Source organism: Petromyzon marinus, chromosome 34 (genome assembly GCF_048934315.1).
Source record: "Petromyzon marinus isolate PM22_M1 ecotype Great Lakes invasive population chromosome 34, UKy_Petmar_22M1.pri1.0, whole genome shotgun sequence".
Lineage (NCBI taxonomy): Eukaryota > Metazoa > Chordata > Hyperoartia > Petromyzontiformes > Petromyzontidae > Petromyzon > Petromyzon marinus.
Genome location: NC_133700.1, coordinates 10,314,838 through 10,336,478, shown reverse-complemented (window position 1 = coordinate 10,336,478; position 21,641 = coordinate 10,314,838). Strand labels below are relative to the sequence as shown.

The window sequence follows — 21,641 nt, the reverse complement described above, 5'->3', positions numbered from 1 at the left end:
CGAGTCGCTTGGAGCCAGGTGATTGCACACCTGGCCCTTATATATAGGGCCCGGGCGAAGGGCGTCTGCTTTCGTTATCATTGGCTGAGGGCGGATCGCGCTGGCTTGGGATTAACGTAACCGCACGCAAAGATAAAGCTCCCCCCGTAGAGCCTTTGGCAGACTCTCGGGGCAAGTGCTGTTTGGGGAGCACCTGTCAAGGCCAACACGGCGAACGCGATCCAGGGTGGTCGGCACCACGCCCGGTCGCCTTTGTCTCCCCGCATGCTGATGTTGATGCACCACCGCACCAGGTAGTCATTGGAGGCTGAGTCGACCTAGTGGGAGGCGCATAACCGGTTCAGATTTTCGCTACTGTTATTGGTTCGTGAGCGGGAATCGAAGTCGGGTCGCCGCCGGGTTCGTAGCGTGTTGCACTAACCACAAGCTCCCTATTGGAGGTATTGTTAGCGAGCGCCTATTAACACCGGTGCGACACACACACACATACACGTGGTGGCGTATCCAGAACCACGCCCAGTCGCCTTTGTCTCCCCAAATGAAATACTGCAATGTTTCTCCATCTTAAACCAGGCACTCGTGCAAGTCTTAGTCGACCTAAACAGGTTCGAGTACCACTTGCCACTGATGTTATCCGTGACTGGGAAATCAAACTTTGGTGACCGGGGTTCGTAACGCAGCGCGGGCATACATGTCACAGCACCAACACACAAATGCAAACGATGCCCCGTATAGATTTTAACTGACTTTTGTGGCAAGTGCTAAGAAAGCCGTGAAGATAACACGACGGAATGGGTGGCCAGCGCCATGCCCTGCCTTCTTGATCCCCTCCAAATGCTGACGTTTACACACTGCCCTGCAGGTGCTCATATGTAAGGCTGAGTCAACCTGGACGAGGACCCACGACCAGTTCAAGATATTCGTTAATGGTGGCCGTGAGTGGGAATCAAACTCAAGTTGCCGGGTTCGTAGCGCCAGTTACTCGAACCACGACACCACCGCTCTCCACACCAAAAAGACGAAAAAGACCAAAAATATATCCCCCGTGTAGCCTTAACAGACTGTCGGGGCAAGTGCTGTTAGCGAGCAAGGCACGCGAGGGGGTGGGTGGCCAGCACCACGCCCGGCCGCCTTTGCCTCCCGAGTGGCGATGTGTACACACCGCAGCAGGTCCTCATTTGAGGCTGAGTCGACCAAGGGGAGGCCCAGGACCATTTCAGATAATCGTCACTGGTGATGGCCGTGAGCGGGAATCAAACCCGTGTTACGCCAGTGCGCTAACCACTATGCCACCGCTCCCCCATACCATCATCCCACACACACACACGTATAGGCACATACTTGTCACCTGCACATACGCACACACACACTCAGCACTCACACGCGCGAGGCACAACAGGCAATGCTGCTGATGGGTGATCTTATCGGCTGGAATGCTTGGTGTGTCTGGGTGTGCTCATATACTCCAACGCAGAACATTCGTGAATGCGGGAATACCTTTGTGAAGGCGTGGGCCTGCACTAACTTTACATCAGCTGCAGTGAATCAGAAGCCAGTGCTGTTATCACCACCCCATGCCCGTGCGGTGATTCACAACAATAGAAAACGCCAACGGAGGATGTTGGAGATTACAATTACTCGGTGCTGTGTGGTCGATACCATACTCGTCATTCTATCATTGTCCTAAAGAAGTCACCTTGGTAATCCAGCAGTCACTGATTCACTCCCAGGCATGCGCCCACCGGCGGTGAATCACCTACTCATCACTCATTTATGTATGTATTTTGAACTTCTTTCGCACCGTACGTAACCAACCATGCTACCGTCATGATTACAGCTAACCATTAATTTAAGTTGTCAATTCCTCCACCAATGTGGAGGCCTCAGGTCTGTATACTGGACAACTGTGGAAAAAAGAGCTTTACAGCTCATCGGATTCCTCCAATATAAATATTCTGATTCTGTCCACCAGACCGTGTCGTCTCATCCAAAGTGTTCAACCACCACACCGCAGGCCCCTCGCACTGCTCCACTTTGGGATTCCATCCTCCCATCGTCTTTTCCCCCACGTTTTCTTATCACCTTTCTCTCTCAATTCAAGATACGGGTTAAACCTTACATCTGTACTGGACACCTTAAATAGCGTGGTTTGTTGCTGGCCACTTGGCATATTTAATATTTGACCCTCTGCTCAGCAACCCGTGATTTAAAGGAAGGTCGAACGTTTCCTGAAAAGCAATTTGAGACTTGGAAATAAACGACTGTGTTCGTAAACGCTAACGGTGGGGCGGGCGGTGGTGGTCATTCGCGCGCTGCACTACCAACCCAGCCACCAGAGTTCGATTCCGGCCACGGGTAACATCAGTGGCAGGTGGTTTTCCTGAATCAGAAGATTAAGTCACATTTTAAAATATGATTTGTAACTTTGATCTACGCTAATGTGCTATTTCATTGAGGGACGACTGCTGTCTGATTTCTTGGTGTGGTCTGGGACTGTGATGTTGTTTTTGCTGCCTTGCCCAAGTTTGATGAATTTGACTTATGTAATATAATTAATGTATTTGTTATTAATATATATATTGACTTGCTTACCTTTTCCTCTACTTTGCACTGCTGTCATGTTTTTTTTTCTATTGTTTGTTGTAACTCGCTGACCCGCCCATACTGGACATTTGCGAAAAAAGATCTTCCCGGCTCATTCAGATTTCTCCTGCAAGTCTAAATGTTCCGATGCGGATATCAGAACCGGCATGCCCTCCCTCCCCACCCCGCCACGACTGCATTGACCACCGAGACGGGGATAAAGCACGTGAGTGGCAGGGCGTGGAGAGGGCTTCCTCCGCTCATGGATTGAGTGTGGCTGGAATGTTTTTGTTCTTAACACTTGTTTATATTTCAGTATCACTCTAAGTGTCTTTCGCTTTAACATGCAGCGTCCAAAACTGATCTCACGTTTATCCCAAGTGCTTTATTTGCGGCGTATTACATTGTGTTTGGATTATTTGGCTGCTGTACATTGCCACTTGATAAGCCACTTCGTTGAGCTATCATTTGTGGCCAGGTTGCATCTGAAAAACAGCGTTATAGCTTAGTGGGCCTTACCTGGTAAAATAAAATGCTATATTTTGTTTAGTATTTTGAAAGTCATTAAAGTTTATTATTTTTTTAAAGAGTTTTTTGTATGGTAATAGGTTTTACCCTTTTAACTGGCACAAAAACTGACACCTTTATTCAAGTAGTAATAGGGTAAAACCTATTACTATATCTTGTTACTGGCAACGGAGGTCTCATAATGTAAAAGTTTTTGTATGCTTATTATTTTTATCCGGGTCTGTTAACAAAAATTGACTTTAAGTCTCAGTGAATTATCGTGATATTAATCATCGGCCATGATCAATCCACTGCTGGATCAAAGCCTGCTTAAGCTGTCATCACCTCTCACAACGCTGCGATGTGCACTTAATAATCCACCTCGCACCTGAACATGAACTGATGTCATCGCTCCATCTCTCCAAGTGTACGTCCTCCTGGACTCGTTTCATTCCTTGGCTGCCATGCCCCATGCTCGCTTTAAATACCACGGCTGATCAGTGATACCGTCTTCACCAGATCACCGTGACAATGGGACGTTACTATTCCACGCGTGACTTTATTGAGGCAAGTGCCTCTCTACAGCGGTGCGTGCAGCTATCGAGGAGCGTGCAAGCGGTGCAACCGCAATGGGGATGGGGGGGGGGGGGACACGGGGGCCCATTTCATTCCTCGTGCTAGGAATCCAAGACGATAAAAAGGTGACGTTTCAGAAACATGAATTAAACAAATCTAAACAATTGTAAACACTGCTAGAGAGAGTTAAACTCGTTTGACAACACAAAAACAAAAATGTGATCAAACAATAACCAAGAAAGTCAGAACCACGTCTCACGAGATTCACAAAGACGCGTATCATTGGGGAAAGCAGTGGCAGGATGTTTAACACGTAAGCTTTCGCGACCAATATCATGCATAATAGAGGCTTTTTGGATTAGATCGCGTACATATATAAATGTGTCGTTAAAACTAGCCAGATGTTTGGAAAAACAAAACATCCGAGTCAGATTTGGCACGGTACATAAAATGCAGAAATGTATATCTGGTACAAAAGATGTATTACCGAAGCTGTCAACAGAAGGTGTGTACATGATTAACTGCACGTGTGAAAAATGTTATATTGGGCAAACAAGACGAATGATCAGCACGAGACTTAAAGAACATCAGAGAAATATTTAATTATCCCAAATGCAACTGTCAGCAGTAGCAGAACACACGTGCCAACAAGGACACTCAATTTATTTTGATAATGTTGAAGTTCTGTGCAAAACTAGCTTCTACTGGCCAAGACTAATTAGATAATCTATCGAAATTGAAAGAAATAAAAATAATTTTAACCGTTCGGATAGCTACCGCCTTAGTGCTGCGTGGAAGCGAATCATCAAATAATACATTATTTCAATGCATGCGGATTACCGTTGGTACGGCTATTTTAATACACACAATAGACAGGAAGGACACATTCAAAGGGCTCGCATAATGCACATGCACAATGTACGTTGACTCAGTGATCCCCCCACCCCCAACTTTGCGCAAGAGCGCATAAGCGTGGTCACCACATCTACGCCTCAAATCTGGCTGTCGCCTGATGAAGCTGGTTGTAATTACTGGCAAAACGTCGTACTTAGATTGTAAATGTTGTGGCTTGGTTCTCCAACACACCGGTGCGCTGTACTAGTGACGAATTGCCGGGTTCTGTTTACGTGACAACCCTTACTAGTTGACTGTGTCAGGTGGTGGCGGGTTTTAACGAGACATTTATATATTTACGCGATCTAAACAAAATAAAACCTCTATTACAGTGGCAGGATGTTGGCGCACTTGTGCTATGAAAGCAGCCACCCAAGTATTGATTCCAGACCACGGATAACATCAGCGCAGAGTGATATCTGAACCGGTTCGAGCCACGCCTCTCACCAACGCGTGTTGAAGTGGACAAAGGCAAAATCCCCCCGTGTAGCCTTTTATTTTCTCTCTACGTGACTTTACCGAAAGAACCAAAGAGTAATTCCTGCAGTCACGAAAGCTTCAAATCAAGTTTTTAACAGACTGTTGGGGCAAATGCTGTTTACGAGGAGCACATGCGAAGGTCAGCACGGCACACGAGGGTGTGGGTGGCCAGAACCACGCCCAGCCGCCTTTGTCTCCCGAGTGGTGATGTTTTACACACCGCTCCAGGTACTCGTGTGAGGCTGAGTCGACCTAAGGGAGACCCAGGACCGGTTCAGATATTGTTCGCTAAAGTACGATCAACACCCATGATCGGCACCGCGTGGGGGAGGCATTGACAGAGAGCCAAAACGAGTAAAACAGGGAAAATATTACAGATTCCAGCCGTTACTCTACATTATTGCTCTACCCTGTAGAGTAACAATGAACAGAAAAAGTGGAATGTTACAAATATTGATTTAAACATTTCGCGACTGCAGGAATTCATATGCTTGGGTCTTTCGGTAAAGTCACGTAGATAGGTTCAAAGAAAATTGTATTTTTTTTGTTATTTTTTGTTATTTTCTTTGGACCTATCTACGTGACTTTTCCGAAAGACCCAAGAATATGTATTGTTATACATATAAAAACATTTTAAAACATCGTTTCGTTGCAGCCTCTGTGACCGGCGCCTCTGCACTCTCCACGGCCTTCGGCCCTCGTCACGCTCTCTCTGAAATGTGGCGCTGGACAAATACGTGTGCTCATTATTTTTACTACTGCACCTGCCTGATGTTACAACCAGAGTCTCGGGTTCGAAGCAGGGGAAGCAACAGAATCACCACTGAAACCCCTGGGTATAAGTTGTGTTGCATTCCTGCCGAGATAACCATCAGGCTACTCCTGCAGAACGTCCACTGGCAACACCCACAATGGCGTGGTGACTACATTCATCAACTCAGGGGGTTGTGCCAATCGGTCAGGTAGGGCCTAATCACATCGTCGTTACACTCAACGGTCTCGAACAATTCACGCTGGAGGGGCGCTCTGTCTTCGCCAAAATGCAGCCAATACGGCTTCGTAGCATAGTGGTTTGTCAAGGGGTCCCAACCTCGTAGCTTTGGCCACCAGTGGGGGGCCGGGGGGGGGGGGCAGGCACCCCCTCTCCCCACGCTCGTGACGTCACTGCTCACTCACCAACCGCAATGCGAACGTACAGACGTCGCTGATCAACTCCCCGCCGTAGGAGAGCTGAAGAAGCTACGCGTCTCTCTGACGCGTCATTCGGGTTGCACCGCGTGTCGTTGGGCATGATGTCCGACGTTCCGCTTCATCGGAAACTGGAACAGCTGACATTCCACCGAGACTGTGTAACGTTGCCTGCCTGCTGATGGTGTGTGGTGTAGACGCTGCCGATCGGAGGCCTCTATGCACGATGGCTCTAATGATTATTTTCAGAGAGCTAGACAGCTCAGCAGTGAAAACTTGCTCAGGTAGTTTTAAGAGCTGCAGTGTCAGTGTCTGCCTGGCACAAGACAGCGTGATCGTGAAAATCAGATAAGAATCAGGGCAGGAAGCGGGTGGCTGTGAGATGGAGGTGGTGACTGATGGTGGTTAGACGTTCCCCACCCACCCTTAAACTTACACAAACCACTCATCAAACCCGAACGACTTCCATCCACAAAGGCCTCCTGTGTTTTTCCTTCCTCCCCGTGCCTCCCCTTCAACGCATTCCAATCGACTGTGTGTGTGTGTGGGTGGGGGGGTGGATGTGAGTTAGATTCCTAGGCGTAGGTGGCACCGGTGGCAAGTGCTGTGTGAAACTTTCCAGGTCCTCGGCCGAGGACTCAGGGGTCGACATCCCGCATCTCCGGAGCCGCATGCGGCGGTACTTGAAAGGACCGCTTCGTGCCGATGTTTACCAAGGGACCCACCGTCTCGCATTCACCACGGTGCATTGCGGCTCTTGAAAATGTTGAGAGTTTTTTTTTTATTTTAACAAAAATTCGAAACAAAAAATTTGCTCTTCTTGTTATTTTGGTTGCCCGACACCGCGGCCTAGGTTTACAAGGCGTTAAATATTTGAGTACCTGCTGTGGTGTGTACATGTTAGCACTGGGGAGACAAAGGTGACTGGGTGCGGTCCTGACAAAACCAGGTGGTTACCTTCATCAGTGCTCACAAACATTGGCGGGAGCGGTGACGTGGCCCAGCGGTAGCGCCTTCGCCGCTTGCGACAGAGGTTGGCGGTTCGACACCGCAGGCTGCCCCGGTAAATACCGCCGCGTGTAGTCACCTGAAAATGCATGTGCGTATGTGCGCCGAACTTCTCTCGCGCCGTACGTAGGCCAAACGTTGCTAATCGTGGACGTCGTTCGAAATGAGGAGGTCGTTGTGTGTGGGACCGTACACAGCAACGTTGCATCCGTACCGTGAACCTACGGCCGACTATGTCGAAACCATAGCGGCTTCGTGCAATAATGGCACGAATACAAAATCGACTCATTTATGATCGTGATTTGTGTCCCTCGTTTGCTGCAGCCTATGCGGTTCAACGGGCGATATATTTGCATTTGTAAATGTGCGGGACAGCTGCTGACCCCAGGGAAATGTCACCGAGTCACGTGACTCAATTTCAAGAGATTCCTGCTTCTGGGAAGCGTAGTGTGCGCGAATTTGTTGGCTTCCTGGTGAGACGGGGAGGCAATCGGAGTGCCTGGAGAACAACAACAACAACCGCCATTCGCCACTAAGTGGCGGTGACGTCACCACGACGCTTGTGCCAGGCCATGTGCACCTTGAAGCCACGTGAGGTGTCGAAAACCCGCTGGCAGGAGGTCACGGGGCAGACCCAGGTGCCACGGGTCGACTGACTGAGACGATTGGCTGATGCACCACTTGTGCCCCCTACTCTGCCAACCTGCTGTGCTTTAGCCACCCGGCGCTCCGCTCGTTGTTGTGAGCGTCGCTCCTCCGCCCTCCGTTGTTGTTGGAGGGAGACTGCCTCCAACTGCCCAGTAGCGTCCTTCACGAGCCTCCTCCACAGAGGCCGATCTTGACACCGCTGGTATCAGTCATCGGCAAGTCCGCTCAGCTCCACGTCCTTCTGTACCACATCACTTCATCTCTTCTCTAGCCCGTGCCGGGCCCGTTTAGCCCCCTCGATCCGGCCGAACAAAAGCTGTTTCGGCATGCGGTGGCTGGGCATGCGGGCTACATGGCCCAGCCAACGCAGCCTTGCCTGCCGGAGATCACACGCACACATACACGACCAGATTACAACACTTACATATTTAGGATGTAATAAACCTACTTGCCGTGCTGACTCAACTTTGGACACTCCCTGTGCAAATGTATTACGTTCTCAAGGTGTAACGCCAGCGCCAATTTTATGATTGCAATGTTACATTCTAATATAGTTATGCCGACACAAAGCTTACAGGGAATTTTTTGTAAACTTTATTCCCATTTTGTAACGTAAGCACTAAGGTATAAACTATATCGGAGGAGCGGTGGCGCATTGATTAGCACACTTCGCTATGCACCCAGCCTCCTGAGTTCGAGTCCCGAGTGATATGTCCTGGCGGCCTCTACTTACGCCCACTGTGAGCGTCGCGGTGAAGTATAATCAAGCAGCCACCACGACCGACATGGCGTGGGAGAGGCATTCATCCAGCCGTGCAGTCACAACGCTGCAGTGTAGCGCTGTCGCCGTCAGTATCATTCCGCAGTGAAGTGAGGTCGTCATGGCATTAGGCAATAATTAATCCAAAGTATTTCCCACGTTCCTCTTGCCAAGAAGCACGACACCTTGTTTGCGACTACAGTACATATCCTGAGAAGTAAAAAAGAAAATAACATATTTGTGAATGGTACAATCCGTCGCAAATTGCATTTGTGAATGATTATTTTTTAATAAGGGCAGAGTAAAGTGCTCAAAGTTGTGCAAATAAGAAACCATTCAATTGTGGACTTTACCTCCGATGAGCACGCTTGACTGTGTACGGTGATAAAGAAGTTCAACATACATGACAACAATAATCATTAATTTACAGAACCTTTGTGAATCCACTCCGAGATGCAGGCATCACCGCACTGTTCTAGATTTGAAGCTTTCGTCACTGCAAGGATCCATACTCTTTGGTTCTATTCGGTAAAGTCACGTAGGTAAAAAATAAAATAACAAAAATCACGACGTTTCGGCCACAACACAAGTGCCTTCATCAGGTGAGTGAACCGTGCTGTCATGAGGACAGCGTTGGAGTGAAAACAGCCAAGCCCAGGTCGCGTCCTTCAAGCTGTGTGGGAGGAAGCAAAACGCTTTGACAAAGGAATTAGCATAAAAAAATGAGCATGATGTACGTAGTAGGAGCATGGGCCATGGTGGACCAGGAGCGGGTAGGGACCATGACGGACCAGCAGCGGGGGGGGGGGGGAGTAGAGTGAGTGGAGTGAGTGAGTGGAGTGAGTGAGTGGAGTGAGTGAGTGGAGTAAGTGGAGTGAGTGGAGTGAGTGAGTGGAGTGAGTGGAGTGAGTGAGTGAGTGGAGTGAGTGAGTGGAGTGAGTGAGTGGAGTGAGTGAGTAGAGTGAGTGAGTGGAGTGAGTGAGTGAGTGGAGTGAGTGAGTGGAGTGAGTGAGTGGAGTGAGTGGAGTAAGTGGAGTGAGTGAGTGGAGTGAGTGGAGTGAGTGAGTGGAGTGAGTGAGTGAGTGGAGTGAGTGAGTGAGTGGAGTGAGTGAGTGAGTGGAGTGAGTGAGTGAGTGGAGTGAGTGAGTGGAGTGAGTGAGTGGAGTAAGTGGAGTGAGTGAGTGAGTGGAGTGAGTGAGTGAGTGGAGTGAGTGAGTGGAGTGAGTGAGTGGAGTGAGTGAGTGGAGTGAGTGAGTGGAGTGAGTGGAGTGAGTGAGTGGAGTGAGTGGAGTGAGTGGAGTGAGTGAGTGGAGTGAGTAGGTGGAGTGAGTGAGTGAGTGGAGTGAGTGAGTGAGTGTAGTGAGTGAGTGGAGTGAGTGGAGTGAGTGAGTGGAGTGAGTGGAGTGAGTGGAGTGAATGAGTGGAGTGAGTGGAGTGAGTGAGTGGAGTGAGTTGAGTGAGTGAGTGGAGTGAGTGAGTGGAGTGAGTGAGTAGAGTGAGTGAGTGAGTGGAGTGAGTGGAGTGAGTGAGTGGAGTGAGTGAGTGAGTGGAGTGAGTGAGTGAGTGGAGTGAGTGAGTGGAGTGAGTGAGTGAGTGGAGTGAGTGAGTGAGTGGAGTGAGTGGAGTGAGTGAGTGGAGTGAGTGAGTGGAGTGAGTAGGTGGAGTGAGTGAGTGAGTGGAGTGAGTGAGTGAGTGGAGTGAGTGGAGTGAGTGAGTGAGTGGAGTGAGTGGGGTGAGTGAGTGGAGTGAGTGAGTGGAGTGAGTGGAGTGAATGAGTGGAGTGAGTGGAGTGAGTTGAGTGAGTGAGTTGAGTGAGTGAGTGGAGTGAGTGAGTGGAGTGAGTGAGTGGAGTGAGTGGAGTGAGTGAGTGGAGTGAGTGGAGTGAGTGAGTGAGTGGAGTGAGTGAGTGGAGTGAGTGGAGTGAGTGGAGTGAGTGAGTGGAGTGAGTAGGTGGAGTGAGTGAGTGAGTGAGTGGAGTGAGTGAGTGAGTGGAGTGAGTGGAGTGAGTGGAGTGAGTGAGTGGAGTGAGTGAGTGGAGTGAGTGAGTGGAGTGAGTGAGTGGAGTGAGTGAGTGGAGTGAGTGGAGTGAGTGAGTGAGTGGAGTGAGTGGAGTGAGTGAGTGGAGTGAGTGAGTGGAGTGAGTGGAGTGAGTGAGTGGAGTGAGTGAGTGGAGTGAGTGGAGTGAGTGAGTGGAGTGAGTGAGTGGAGTGAGTAGGTGGAGTGAGTGAGTGAGTGGAGTGAGTGAGTGAGCGGAGTGAGTGAGTGGAGTGCGTGGAGTGAGTGGAGTGAGTGAGTGGAGTGAGTGAGTGGAGTGAGTGAATGGAGTGAGTGGAGTGAGTGAGTGGAGTGAGTGAGTGAGTGGAGTGAGTGAATGGAGTGAGTGAGTGGAGTAAGTAGGTGGAGTGAGTGAGTGGAGTAAGTGAGTGGAGTGAGCGGAGTGAGTGAGTGAGTGGAGTGAGTGAGTGGAGTGAGTGAGTGAGTGGAGTGAGTAGGTGGAGTGAGTGAGTGAGTGGAGTGAGTGAGTGGAGTGAGCAGAGTGAGTGAGTGGAGTGAGTGGAGTGAGTGAGTGGGTGAGTGTGTGGAGTGAGTGAGTGGAGTGAGTGAGTGAGTGGAGTGAGTGAGTGGAGTGAGTGGAGTGAGTGGAGTGAGTGAGTGAGTGGAGTGAGTGAGTGAGTGGAGTGAGTGAGTGGAGTGAGTGAATGGAGTGAGTGAATGGAGTGAGTGAGTGGAGTCATTGGAGTGAGTGAGTGGAGTGAGTGGAGTCAGTGAGTGGAGTGAGTGGAGAGAAATAAGCAGCTGTGAAAGTTTGGGATACCACTATCTGTTAGCGCTTTCAACAGACAACGGGACAAGAAGTCAAAGCTCATCGAGACGCTGACCTTCCTCAAAAGATGCCGCGACAACAAGGTAATACCCATCGCTTTCACACTCACATCTGCTGCTGTATCCTCACCGAATTCTAAACAGATTCAGTTTAAGGCCAGCCTATCTTTAATCTCAGATAGGATAAGATTACTCCCTTTTGAACTCCATACTTTAGACAGGACTCTCCTACAAGCTCATTTAACGCTAACACAAAAAAATGTCACCTTCTGATTGGAACCACGTTGACAACATGACTGCTTCTTCTGCCGATTCACTTTCAGTCAAATACAAAGCTAACCTGATTTCTAAATTCAACTACCTATCGAAGAAAAGCTCAGTCCCACATATAACAAAACTAGACGTTAACAAAATCGTCATTAATCAGAGTAGCACCCCGATTTCGGACAATCTGAAAACAGTACTGGCTAGAGGGCTAAATTTTGCTGCCACCCCGAAACATTCCTGTAGATATCATCTCTCAGGTCGATGTGGCCCTTAAAGGCATAGGGCACATCCAAGCAGACGTTGCGAGAGCTGAAATAGCCATGTTTCTTAAGAATGCTAAGAAACCCATTAGCAACATCAGCAAAAATGAACGCTCTGAACTCGCGATTTTAAAAAAACAGAATTGATATAGTCATCCTCTCAGCCGACAAAGGAAACGCTACTGTAATTATGGATAAAGATTCGTACAACAACAAAATCCAGAACCTACTCAACGATGGAAGTTACTCAAAAATTAAAAATGACCCTACTAATAGCCTAACTATGAAAACCAACAAGATCATCACAAGTTCGACCTCCCTAATTGAACCAACTAAACGTCCCTCCTTAAAACCTTCTGCTGCAAGACCCCCTAGATTCTATGGTCTCCCCAAGATTCATAAAGAAGGCACTCCACTACGACCCATCGTATCCACGATCAACTCCCCTACCTAAAAGCTAGCACGTTTTCTGTCAGATACCTTGCTACCTTTCACTGGCAAGACCTCCTCAGCAGTACTTAACTCAGCTCATTTGGTCTCTATGGTAAAATACGTTGTACTGTCCCCTGACAATATCCTTGTCAGCGTCGATGTGGTCTCCCTGTTCACCAAGGTCCCGGTACCTGATACCATTGAAATAATTTAAAATTTGGTACAACATGGACTAGACCCCGATACACCTGCGCTGATGAAACACTGCCTCACCAATACCTACTTTTCTTGGAATGGCACCTTCTACAAACAAAATGAGGATATCCCCATGGGTTCTCCCTTATCACCAGTGATAGCCAATGTTTTCATGGAGAAATTTGAATCAGACGCCATGCAGACTTCCACCCTCAGACCTTCCCTGTGGAAGAGATATGTGGATGACACTTTTATCATTTGGCCACATGGCCTCCCAGCTTTGAACCTTTTCCTACACCACATCAATTCTAGACATCGCGCCATCAAATTCACCATGGAAGTGGAGAAAGATGGCAAACTACCATTCTTGGATGTTCTGTTTGAGAGGAGACCTGATGGCTCACTGGGGCATTCTATCTACAGGAAACCCACCCACACAGATTCCTACTTGAAACCTGATTCCCACCACCACCCAGCTCAAAATAATTATCTCATCAAAACGTTATACCACAGGGCACATTGCATTTCGGACCAACACCACCTGACCAGTGAATTCAAAAATGTACACCTGGCCCTCAAGAGAAACGGATACTCTGACCGTACCATCCGCCAAGCTGTTTCTACCTCCATACAGAAACAACCACTTGATACTCCGGTCAAAACCATCACACTACCATATATAGCAGGCGTTACTAAAAAGATCTCCAAAATTATAAACAAACACAAGATCCTGGTCCGATTCAATACAGTACACAAAATCCGTGACCTGATCCCATCCGTGAAGGATGTTGTTCCTGACTTACAGTACCCCGGGGTTTACAAATTGAGCTGCACTTGTGGTGATTGCTATATCGGGGAGACGAAGCGACATGTCTCTGACCGAATTCGCCAGCACAAATCAGATTTGAAACACGGCAGAACGAATTATTCTGCCGTAGTTGACCACTGTTACAACGCTGTGGGTGATCACGATATAGTTTTCTCCGATACCAAGGTTCTCTGCAAACCCACGGGTTTTTATCAGAGATTTGTCCACGAGGCAATTCAGATTTACAAACACAGACACAATTTCAACCGAGAGGATGGTTTCAAATTAAGCAATCATTGGAAAGATGTTCTAAATCAAACCAAACATTAAATTAATTTTCAATGGTACAGTAAAATGTTTTCAAGTAGTGGTATCCCAAACTTGCTGCTTATTCCTCTCCTCTCACTCACTCCACTCACTCACTCCACTCACTCACTCCACTCACTCCACTCACTCCACTCACTCCACTCACTCCGCTCACTCCAGTCACTCCACTCACTCACTCACTCCACCTACTCACTCCACTCACTCACTCCACTCACTCCACTCACTCACTCCACTCACTCACTCTACTCCCCCCCCCCCCCGCTCCTGGTCCATCATAGCCCATGCACCTACTACGTACATCATGCTCATTTTTATGCTAATTCCTTTGTCAAATCGTTTTGCTTCCTCCCACACAGCTTGAAGGACGCGACCTGGGCTTGGCTGTTTTCACTCCAACGCTGTCCTCATGACAGCACGGTCCCTTCACCTGATGAAGGCCACTTGTGTTGTGGCCGAAACGTCGTGATTTTTGTTATTTTATTTTTTACCTACATGACTTTACCGAATAGAACCAAAGAGTTTCACCGCACTGTGTCCATCGCGGAAATGTTTGGAAAAAAAAACTGTTGGCGGGCCCCACATGATGAACACACATGATGAACACACATGATGAACATACACGCCTCCGTCATTTCTGTCACTGCAAGAAGGTTTAAACTATAAAATAAAAACAAAACAAAAAAACTATAAACTATTTTTATTTCACCAGGTAAGGCCTATTGAGATATGTAGCTCATTTCAAAAGCAACCTGGCCACAAATGATAGCTCAATTAAGTGATGTATCACGTGGAAATGTATAGCAGCCAAATACTTTAAACGCACGTTTCTAAATGTGGAGGGAAATGCCACAGGACTCGCAAAAAAATCCACGCGACCACGGGGAGAGAGAGACACGCAAACTCAACATACACAGCAGGCGTCAGGATCGAAACCACGACCTCCTGCATACCAGACGAGGTGGTTAACATCTCCTAGCCACCGTGATGATGATGAGAGAGAGACACGCAAACTCAAAATACACAGCAGGCGTCAGGATCGAACCCACGACCTCCTGCATACCAAACGAGGTGGTTAACATCTCCCCGCACGTCTGGTGTCGAGGCACAGCAGTGTCAGCTGCAGGCTGACGTGCATGGAGTCGCCACTGCTTCGACTCTAGAAGCACAGCAATGGCACCCACGACGGGTCTGCTCTTGCGAATTATGCCACGGAGTCCCTTTAACGTCCACTTCCTGGCAAGCGACGGAGCTTCGCGGCGTTTTTGGTGTCCACCGGGGAACAAAGCGGAATTGGGTTGGGGGGGGGGACTTAGACTGGGAATAGAACTGCAAATAAATGACACAGTGACAAACCCGCTGACCCCATAAGACCCAGCCGCCCACATAGTAAATAGACTAAATGCCGCACATATTATCAGATTTAAAGCCGGGGCAGGCACGGTATTTCAAAGTCCAAAAAACAACAATAATCGTAATTTAAAGCCCTTTGTAATGACGATTGATGATGAATTCCACCCACACACCGTGACAGTCATGGGTGCTGTTGTATCATATCTCGTCACACTGGTCAGTGCGAGGGGGGGTGAAGTGGAGGCATCCAGAACCAGTTAAAGATATAACTCGCCACTGTTCTATTGTTGCGTATGACAATGAGCTCAGAAGATAAATGCCAGTGAGTGAATAATGTGCGTGCTCAAAGTCGAATTATTATAATTAACTCGAGATCTGCTTGTCACGAGAGGGCTTCAAGACAGAGTTCGTGAAGTTTGCGAATCCTCCTCCGTTGAAGGAGCGCAGACGACAGTGTGGTTTGAGTTGTCGCATGACCACTGATGTTAGCCGTGGCTGGGAAATGGAACTCAGTTCGCCGGTTTCATAATTAAATGAACGAAACCACTGTTACCGCCGCTCCCCCACGTGAAGTGTGTACGTGACCATAATGTGGGTGTATTTTTTTTTCAAAATAAAATGAAACGTAGAATTTAGCGAATGATCATTCATGCGTTAAGGCGAGTCGCCGTTTTCTCTGACCTCAGTGATGACCACGCGTTGCCCATTTGTATGCGCGTACGTATGTTGAACTTCTTTCGCACCGCACGTAGCCCACCGAGCTAATCGGAGGGTGCGGGGGGAGGACAACGCAATTAAACACAACAAATCTCAGTTCTAGAGATGTGGTTTATGATACCCGCCCGAGAGGCGATGGAGCAAACGCCTTTGCCTGCTTGGCCTGTAGCGGTGATCACGCTGCGCTACGAACCCGGCGAACCGAGTTCGATTCTCGCTCACGTCCACCAACACCAGCGACGATTATCTGAACCGGTCCTGCCCCCCCCCCCCCCCCCTTGGTCGACTCAGCCACAAATTAGTACCTGGTGCGGTGTGTAAACATCGCTACTATGGAAACAAATGCGGCCGGGCGTGGTGCTGGCCGCCCACCCCCTCGTGTGCCGTGCCGGCCTTCATAGGTGCTACTGGCTAAAAGCACTTGCCCCAAAAGTCTGTGAAGGCTATACTTTGGATATTTGTTTTGTGTGTGAGTATATTCAGTGTCAACTGCCTGCGTCTCCTTGTAAACGTTGTAGTCACGTCCAGGGTTGACATTAGCAAAAGGCAATTCCCCACTTTGTTTACACACGTTAATATTTTACCTATCAGGATCGGCAGGTGTGTATGCCCGTGTGTGTGTGTGTGTGCGGGTTCACGGTGGAGTTTAACCCGTTGAGTTCTGTGCATTCATTTGACTTTGCCCAATCCATCGCCTGCCAATTGTGAGCTTTGACCAATCAGCACCTACTCTGAACACTCTGGTTGTACAAACACACTTCGCACACACACGCTCGCATATAAAGACACTTGTATAGTGGCCTTGTATCATAATCTTTACGGTCGCACCCCTGCGCCCGTCACCGTTTGAAAGTCCACTCCCTCGCACGGTTCAAACGAGCCGAGACTTGTTTCTCAGTCCATCGGCACACAACTGGGGCAGAAGGAACAGGATCACATCTGTATAGCATCATCCTCACCATCACACCTGCACACACACACACCTCTAGAACGGCAGCAAGAGCACCTGTACAACAGCAGCATCACACCTTGTGTAGCATCATCACACCTGTACACACCTCTACAGCGGCCGCAGCATCACATCCGTATCGCATCATCCCACCTGTACACACAACATTCGCGTCGTCACCACACCTGTGCTACAGCGGCCGCAGCATCACACCTGTAGCAGTAGCAGCAGCAGCATCGTCACACCTGTCCCCAGTAGCAACAGCAGCAGGGGCATCTCACCGGGCACCGATGTCGTTCTCCTCTCACAGCGCTAGTGGCAGCTCCTCGCCACGCACGGCCACCACTCGCTCCTTCTCCTCCTCCAGCAGGATGGCCTCAAGCAGGAGGATGGCCACCATCGCCTCCGCGTCCTCCATGTCCTCCCTGCCCACCCTCAAGGGACTCCACGGGGACGAGAAGGCGGAGATGCAGGGCCTCAACGGGCGGCTCGCCACCTACATCGAGCGCGTTCGATCCCTGGACGAGGCCAACCGCAGGACGGAGCTGCAGATCAAGGAGTTGGTCGAGAAGCGACCCTCGGGCGCCGTGGAGCTGCGGCAGTACCACGAGGCCGCGCGCGAGCTGCGGGAGCAGGTGGGGACGGGTTTGTGTGGCCCGCGCGGCGTGGTGGTGTGGCGTGACAATGTGGTATGATGGTGTGGTATGATGGTGTGGCGTGACGGACTGGTGTGACGGACTGGTGTAGTGGTGCGGTATGACGGCGTGGTGTATTGGTTTTTGGGGATGACTTGCCGCGGGTTTCGGTTGTCAAGTCATGGGCAGCAGTGGTGGTGGTGCCAGCCCGTTCATTGAGGGCCCTAAACAGGATTCGTATTGTGGGCGAGTCGTACAACTTCCATGCGACGAGCTACACAGCTTAATCGTATCTCATGGGCGCGCGAAATAACAAACGCAATAGATTCGTTACAACCCCAAATTCATGTTTAGTTGTGACATGAGGACCAGCCTTCTGTTTTATGTACACATACATAACAATGCTCTAAGTGCGAGCGTGACATTTTAGTGAACTCATCATTGCCCCTTGAGCTACTTGTGGCGCTGCGCTTTCGCTTGCTCTCCTCGTGCCCTGTGCGACCTATGCACGGGAGTGGAGCCGGCACGCGTGATCTGGATACGGCGCACAAAGTTGTTCGCAATGTTAGAATACAATTGTACGGACGCGTACGATTGAGTCTCAAGCGAGCATAATTGGCCGTCGATATTCACGGCAGAAGTGTGGAGGGGGTTTTCAGCGTTCGCTGGGAGGTGAGTGGTAAAGGAGGGAGAGAGAGAGAGGAGTGTGACACCCCCAACCCGTGTTCCATTAATTTTACTCGCTCGGGTTTCGCGCAGAAATTCCCAATACAAATGAGTATTTTCATTCTTGATTTGAAGCTTTCGTGACTGCAGGAATCCATACTCGACTTCAGCAGTTTGTTCTTGCTGTGTTTGTCCCACCTGATGACGATTGCTTGTGTTGCGATCGAAACCTCACGTGATCTATTATGTTTCTACGTGCGTGACTTTACGGAAAGAACAAAAGAGTATAGTATTTTCATTATTTATATTCACAACGGACAGACGATATGTGAACCGCATGGCCAGCTGAGAGGCAAAACGATGGGCGGAACGGTGGGCACAGTGACTTGCACATTGTTTTGTGAACTCGGCTATCGCATGACATTCACTGCCACGCTTAACAGAGCAAACAGATATCGTGCCCCATTTAACATACACGTTAAGCGGCTATGCAAAGTATTTGGTGGAAATTAAAGAAACATGAAGGATCAACACATTGCAACAACAAAAAACCTCGTGCCGCACCTGGCTTACCTGAGCTCAATTCCACTGCTAATATTACCTGGCTAACATTCCCCTCGGACCTTGCACAATTCAAGAACCGTGTTGCACACTGTTATATATCACAACTTCCAGAGTGCTGCTTCCTTGCGGGCCGCTTAATGTTTCAGATCTTTAGGCGTGTGCTCATTAACTGTGTTAAAAATAAAATAATCTGTATTTACTTGTCGTCAGTGGCGCGTGATACTGACCACCTCATTCACCAACAAGTACGGACCGGTTACAGGGAGGTATGGTCAAACAAGCTTCGTGACAGGCACAGTATGCCCCCCCTCCCCCACATGCTGGGAGGGGAGCTTTAATCCAGCAGTGGATGGACAAAGGGCTGTAAGATTGTTAAACATTTGGTTGATAGTCTTCACTTGTAACCAGGCAAGGCCCCGTTGTGATAGAAAGTATGTGGGTTTTTTTTAAAGATACCTGATTTTAGATTTTAAATACAACTTCAACAAAACAGCAAATTCTGAAATGCAAACAAAAACAACGCCGCACTGAAAAAAAATCAACTAAACACATCTGTAATTAAACATAAATATTAAATAATGCATCAAAAAAACGATGCAATATTAAACATTGGTGAATATAATGTACAATTGGGGTGCGGTGGGGAGGAGAAAATGCATGCCTGCTTTGTTTTCCATTCTTGAACATTTGCATTATTAATTTTCACGGATTATCTACGGTGTTTTGGGAGTCTCATTCCCTTACGTAAGAGGGTAAAGACAAACCCAACATAATTTCCAAATATGAAAAATATAATCAGCTGATGCCACCACAGCCTAAACGCAAGAGCCATGTGCGGGCAAAATCACCTTAAGCACAAAGCCCTCACACACATGCTAATTAAATGTTGTGCAAATTCACCGTGGGCCAAGATCCGGGCAGCTTTTGTAACGTGACTCTTTCGGCAATATCTAATTTTCACAAGGTACCATTATAACTGGCAGCCTTTGAATATTGCAGTGGCCGGTAAGCCTCTATTTGCATGCATTAGACTAAGACACGTGTGCACGCGCGCGTGTGTGTTTGCGGTGTAATCTGACGCTGCCTAGCTGGCTGCTCGGGGTAGGTTATTCGACCGGCGAGCTGTCTCGTAATGGCCGGGCTCTTGCGTGGCGTTGTAGCCGAGCCCGCGTTGGGGGCATCGGCCACGCGAGCGTCCTCCCTTTTGGCCGGGAGTGCGACAAACGTTTGTTTGCGATGCTGCATTGGCGGTGGTGCACGAGCACAAATATCTCGTAACACGTGTCAATAGCACTGCTCTGAAAGGGAATTATGTGTATATATATACACGAGACAACAGGTGACATGCAGAGAAATAGCACTTCGTCATGCCATCTCTCTGCCACAAAGAAGGGCTTTTTTTCCCAAAATTTTATGTTTTCCCTTGCGGGCCATTGTTTTTTTTATTTTTCAAATTGTGTTCCTGACTTGCAGCTCATACACATTTCATAATGACGCCTCTTGCCATTATACTGGGGTTGTGTCCTGAGAGCTCAACTCACAATGGGAGGGACTGTAAACTCAAATGCTGCTGTCGGTTGGTTGTCTCGGCTTATCATCTCTCCCAAGGGGGTCGATTAAATGAGTACCACTTTAACACAATGCCACCAAATTCGTCGTGTGCCGATATCCGCCCACCATCCACCTTGGGAATGTGAAATTTCCACAATTGGCTCCGGACCACCAACGTAGTTTAGCGTCCCTGATGTTGATAAATGGCCGCTACCGTCATAATCACCAGCCATGATTTGTCCACTGCTTTATGAAGCCCTCTCCAAGCCAACTGTTGTTTTTGTATCATCTGTGTAACGGACTGGCTAATTGATGTGCAGTGTTGTGGGACACAATTGCATGAATGACGCTATAGAAAAGTATTACCTATCTCCTGCAATGCGAGCCGATTCCAACGCTCCATCTCCACGGCCGTCGTATAAGTCTCCGGAGCACATTTCCACCCACCAGGCACGGGTTACGTTCAGGGCCAACTTCTGCCCTCGTGTCGCCGCAGATTTTGAAAGCCACGATGACCAACGCACGTCTGCACGTGGAGCTGGACAATGGGCGCCTGGCTGCCGAGGATTTCCGAGCTAAGTCAGTAAAACCCCGGTTTCCCCTTTCCATTGCGCAGCGAGCAGATGAGTGGTGGGGCAGTCGCTAGGCATTTTAGCGAGGGCACATTGCATCATTGCATTATGCAATGTGTAATAGGCACTCATTACGCCACACAAAGTGCTTTCCGTAAATGAACCACAACACCTTTTCTGATCTCAAGGAGCATAAATGATCACGCAAACTCCAGTCATCCTCGCAGTGACTTTTGACCAACCGTCGAACAAAGACGGTCACTGCATCGTGCGCTTTCAGATGAGCTTCTGCAGTCGTCTGGGACGCTGTTCCTTCCGATTTCATGAAGCCACTGGAACTATGCACTTTTAAATCTAGATTGAAAACTAATTTCTTGAGAACTGAATTTTGTGCTTAGTTTGTTGTCCTTCCCCCGCACCTCTGATTGAGCCACGGTTGTCTAAGCACAGTGCAAAAGAAGTTCAACACACATACATACCATTATTCTTATGACGCCAGTTTTACCCAGGTAAGCATTACGTACTGGGTCTCTACATTTTCAGGAGGCTCTGTGTAATTCCAAATGAGTAAATTAGCCCTCAACAAATTCTCAGAAACAGTAACAATGCAAGCAAAAGGTTAATTCTGGGCAGCAGAAAGCCGCCTATTGTCTAGTTAACAACAGAAGGCCGTCTGGAGTGGGAGCCAGTGGAGACTCTGATTGAAGTACTGGGGAGAGTGGTGGTCCCAGTGATGCGTGCGGGTGAGAAGGGACCCAGGGAGCGGTGTTTTGGCTCATCCTGCGGTGGCGGGTGAGGGAGACAACTCCAACAGGGGGACGGATGGTGACTCCAAACCTCCTCGCTGTCGTCACAACACCTCCACGTGTTCAACAGGCCCC

The 21,641-nt window shown here is 48.7% G+C and overlaps 1 protein-coding gene across 2 annotated transcripts in view; it reads left to right on the top strand.

The window, feature by feature from the left end:
* Nucleotides 1–16,487: 16,487 nt before the first annotated feature.
* The window catches only part of LOC116948699 (keratin, type I cytoskeletal 18-like), a 15,621-nt gene continuing 10,467 nt past the window's right edge, over nucleotides 16,488–21,641 (top strand). The window contains exons 1-2 of one of the 2 annotated variants that reach the window (XM_032965669.2): nucleotides 16,488–17,407; nucleotides 20,685–20,767. In XM_032965669.2, the coding sequence (XP_032821560.1) occupies nucleotides 17,063–17,407; nucleotides 20,685–20,767 (428 nt within the window). In that variant the 5' untranslated portion in view covers nucleotides 16,488–17,062. Of the gene's footprint in view, nucleotides 17,408–17,439; nucleotides 18,080–20,684; nucleotides 20,768–21,641 lie in introns of those variants that run through there. The other variant, XM_076071704.1, reaches the window with a different exon arrangement.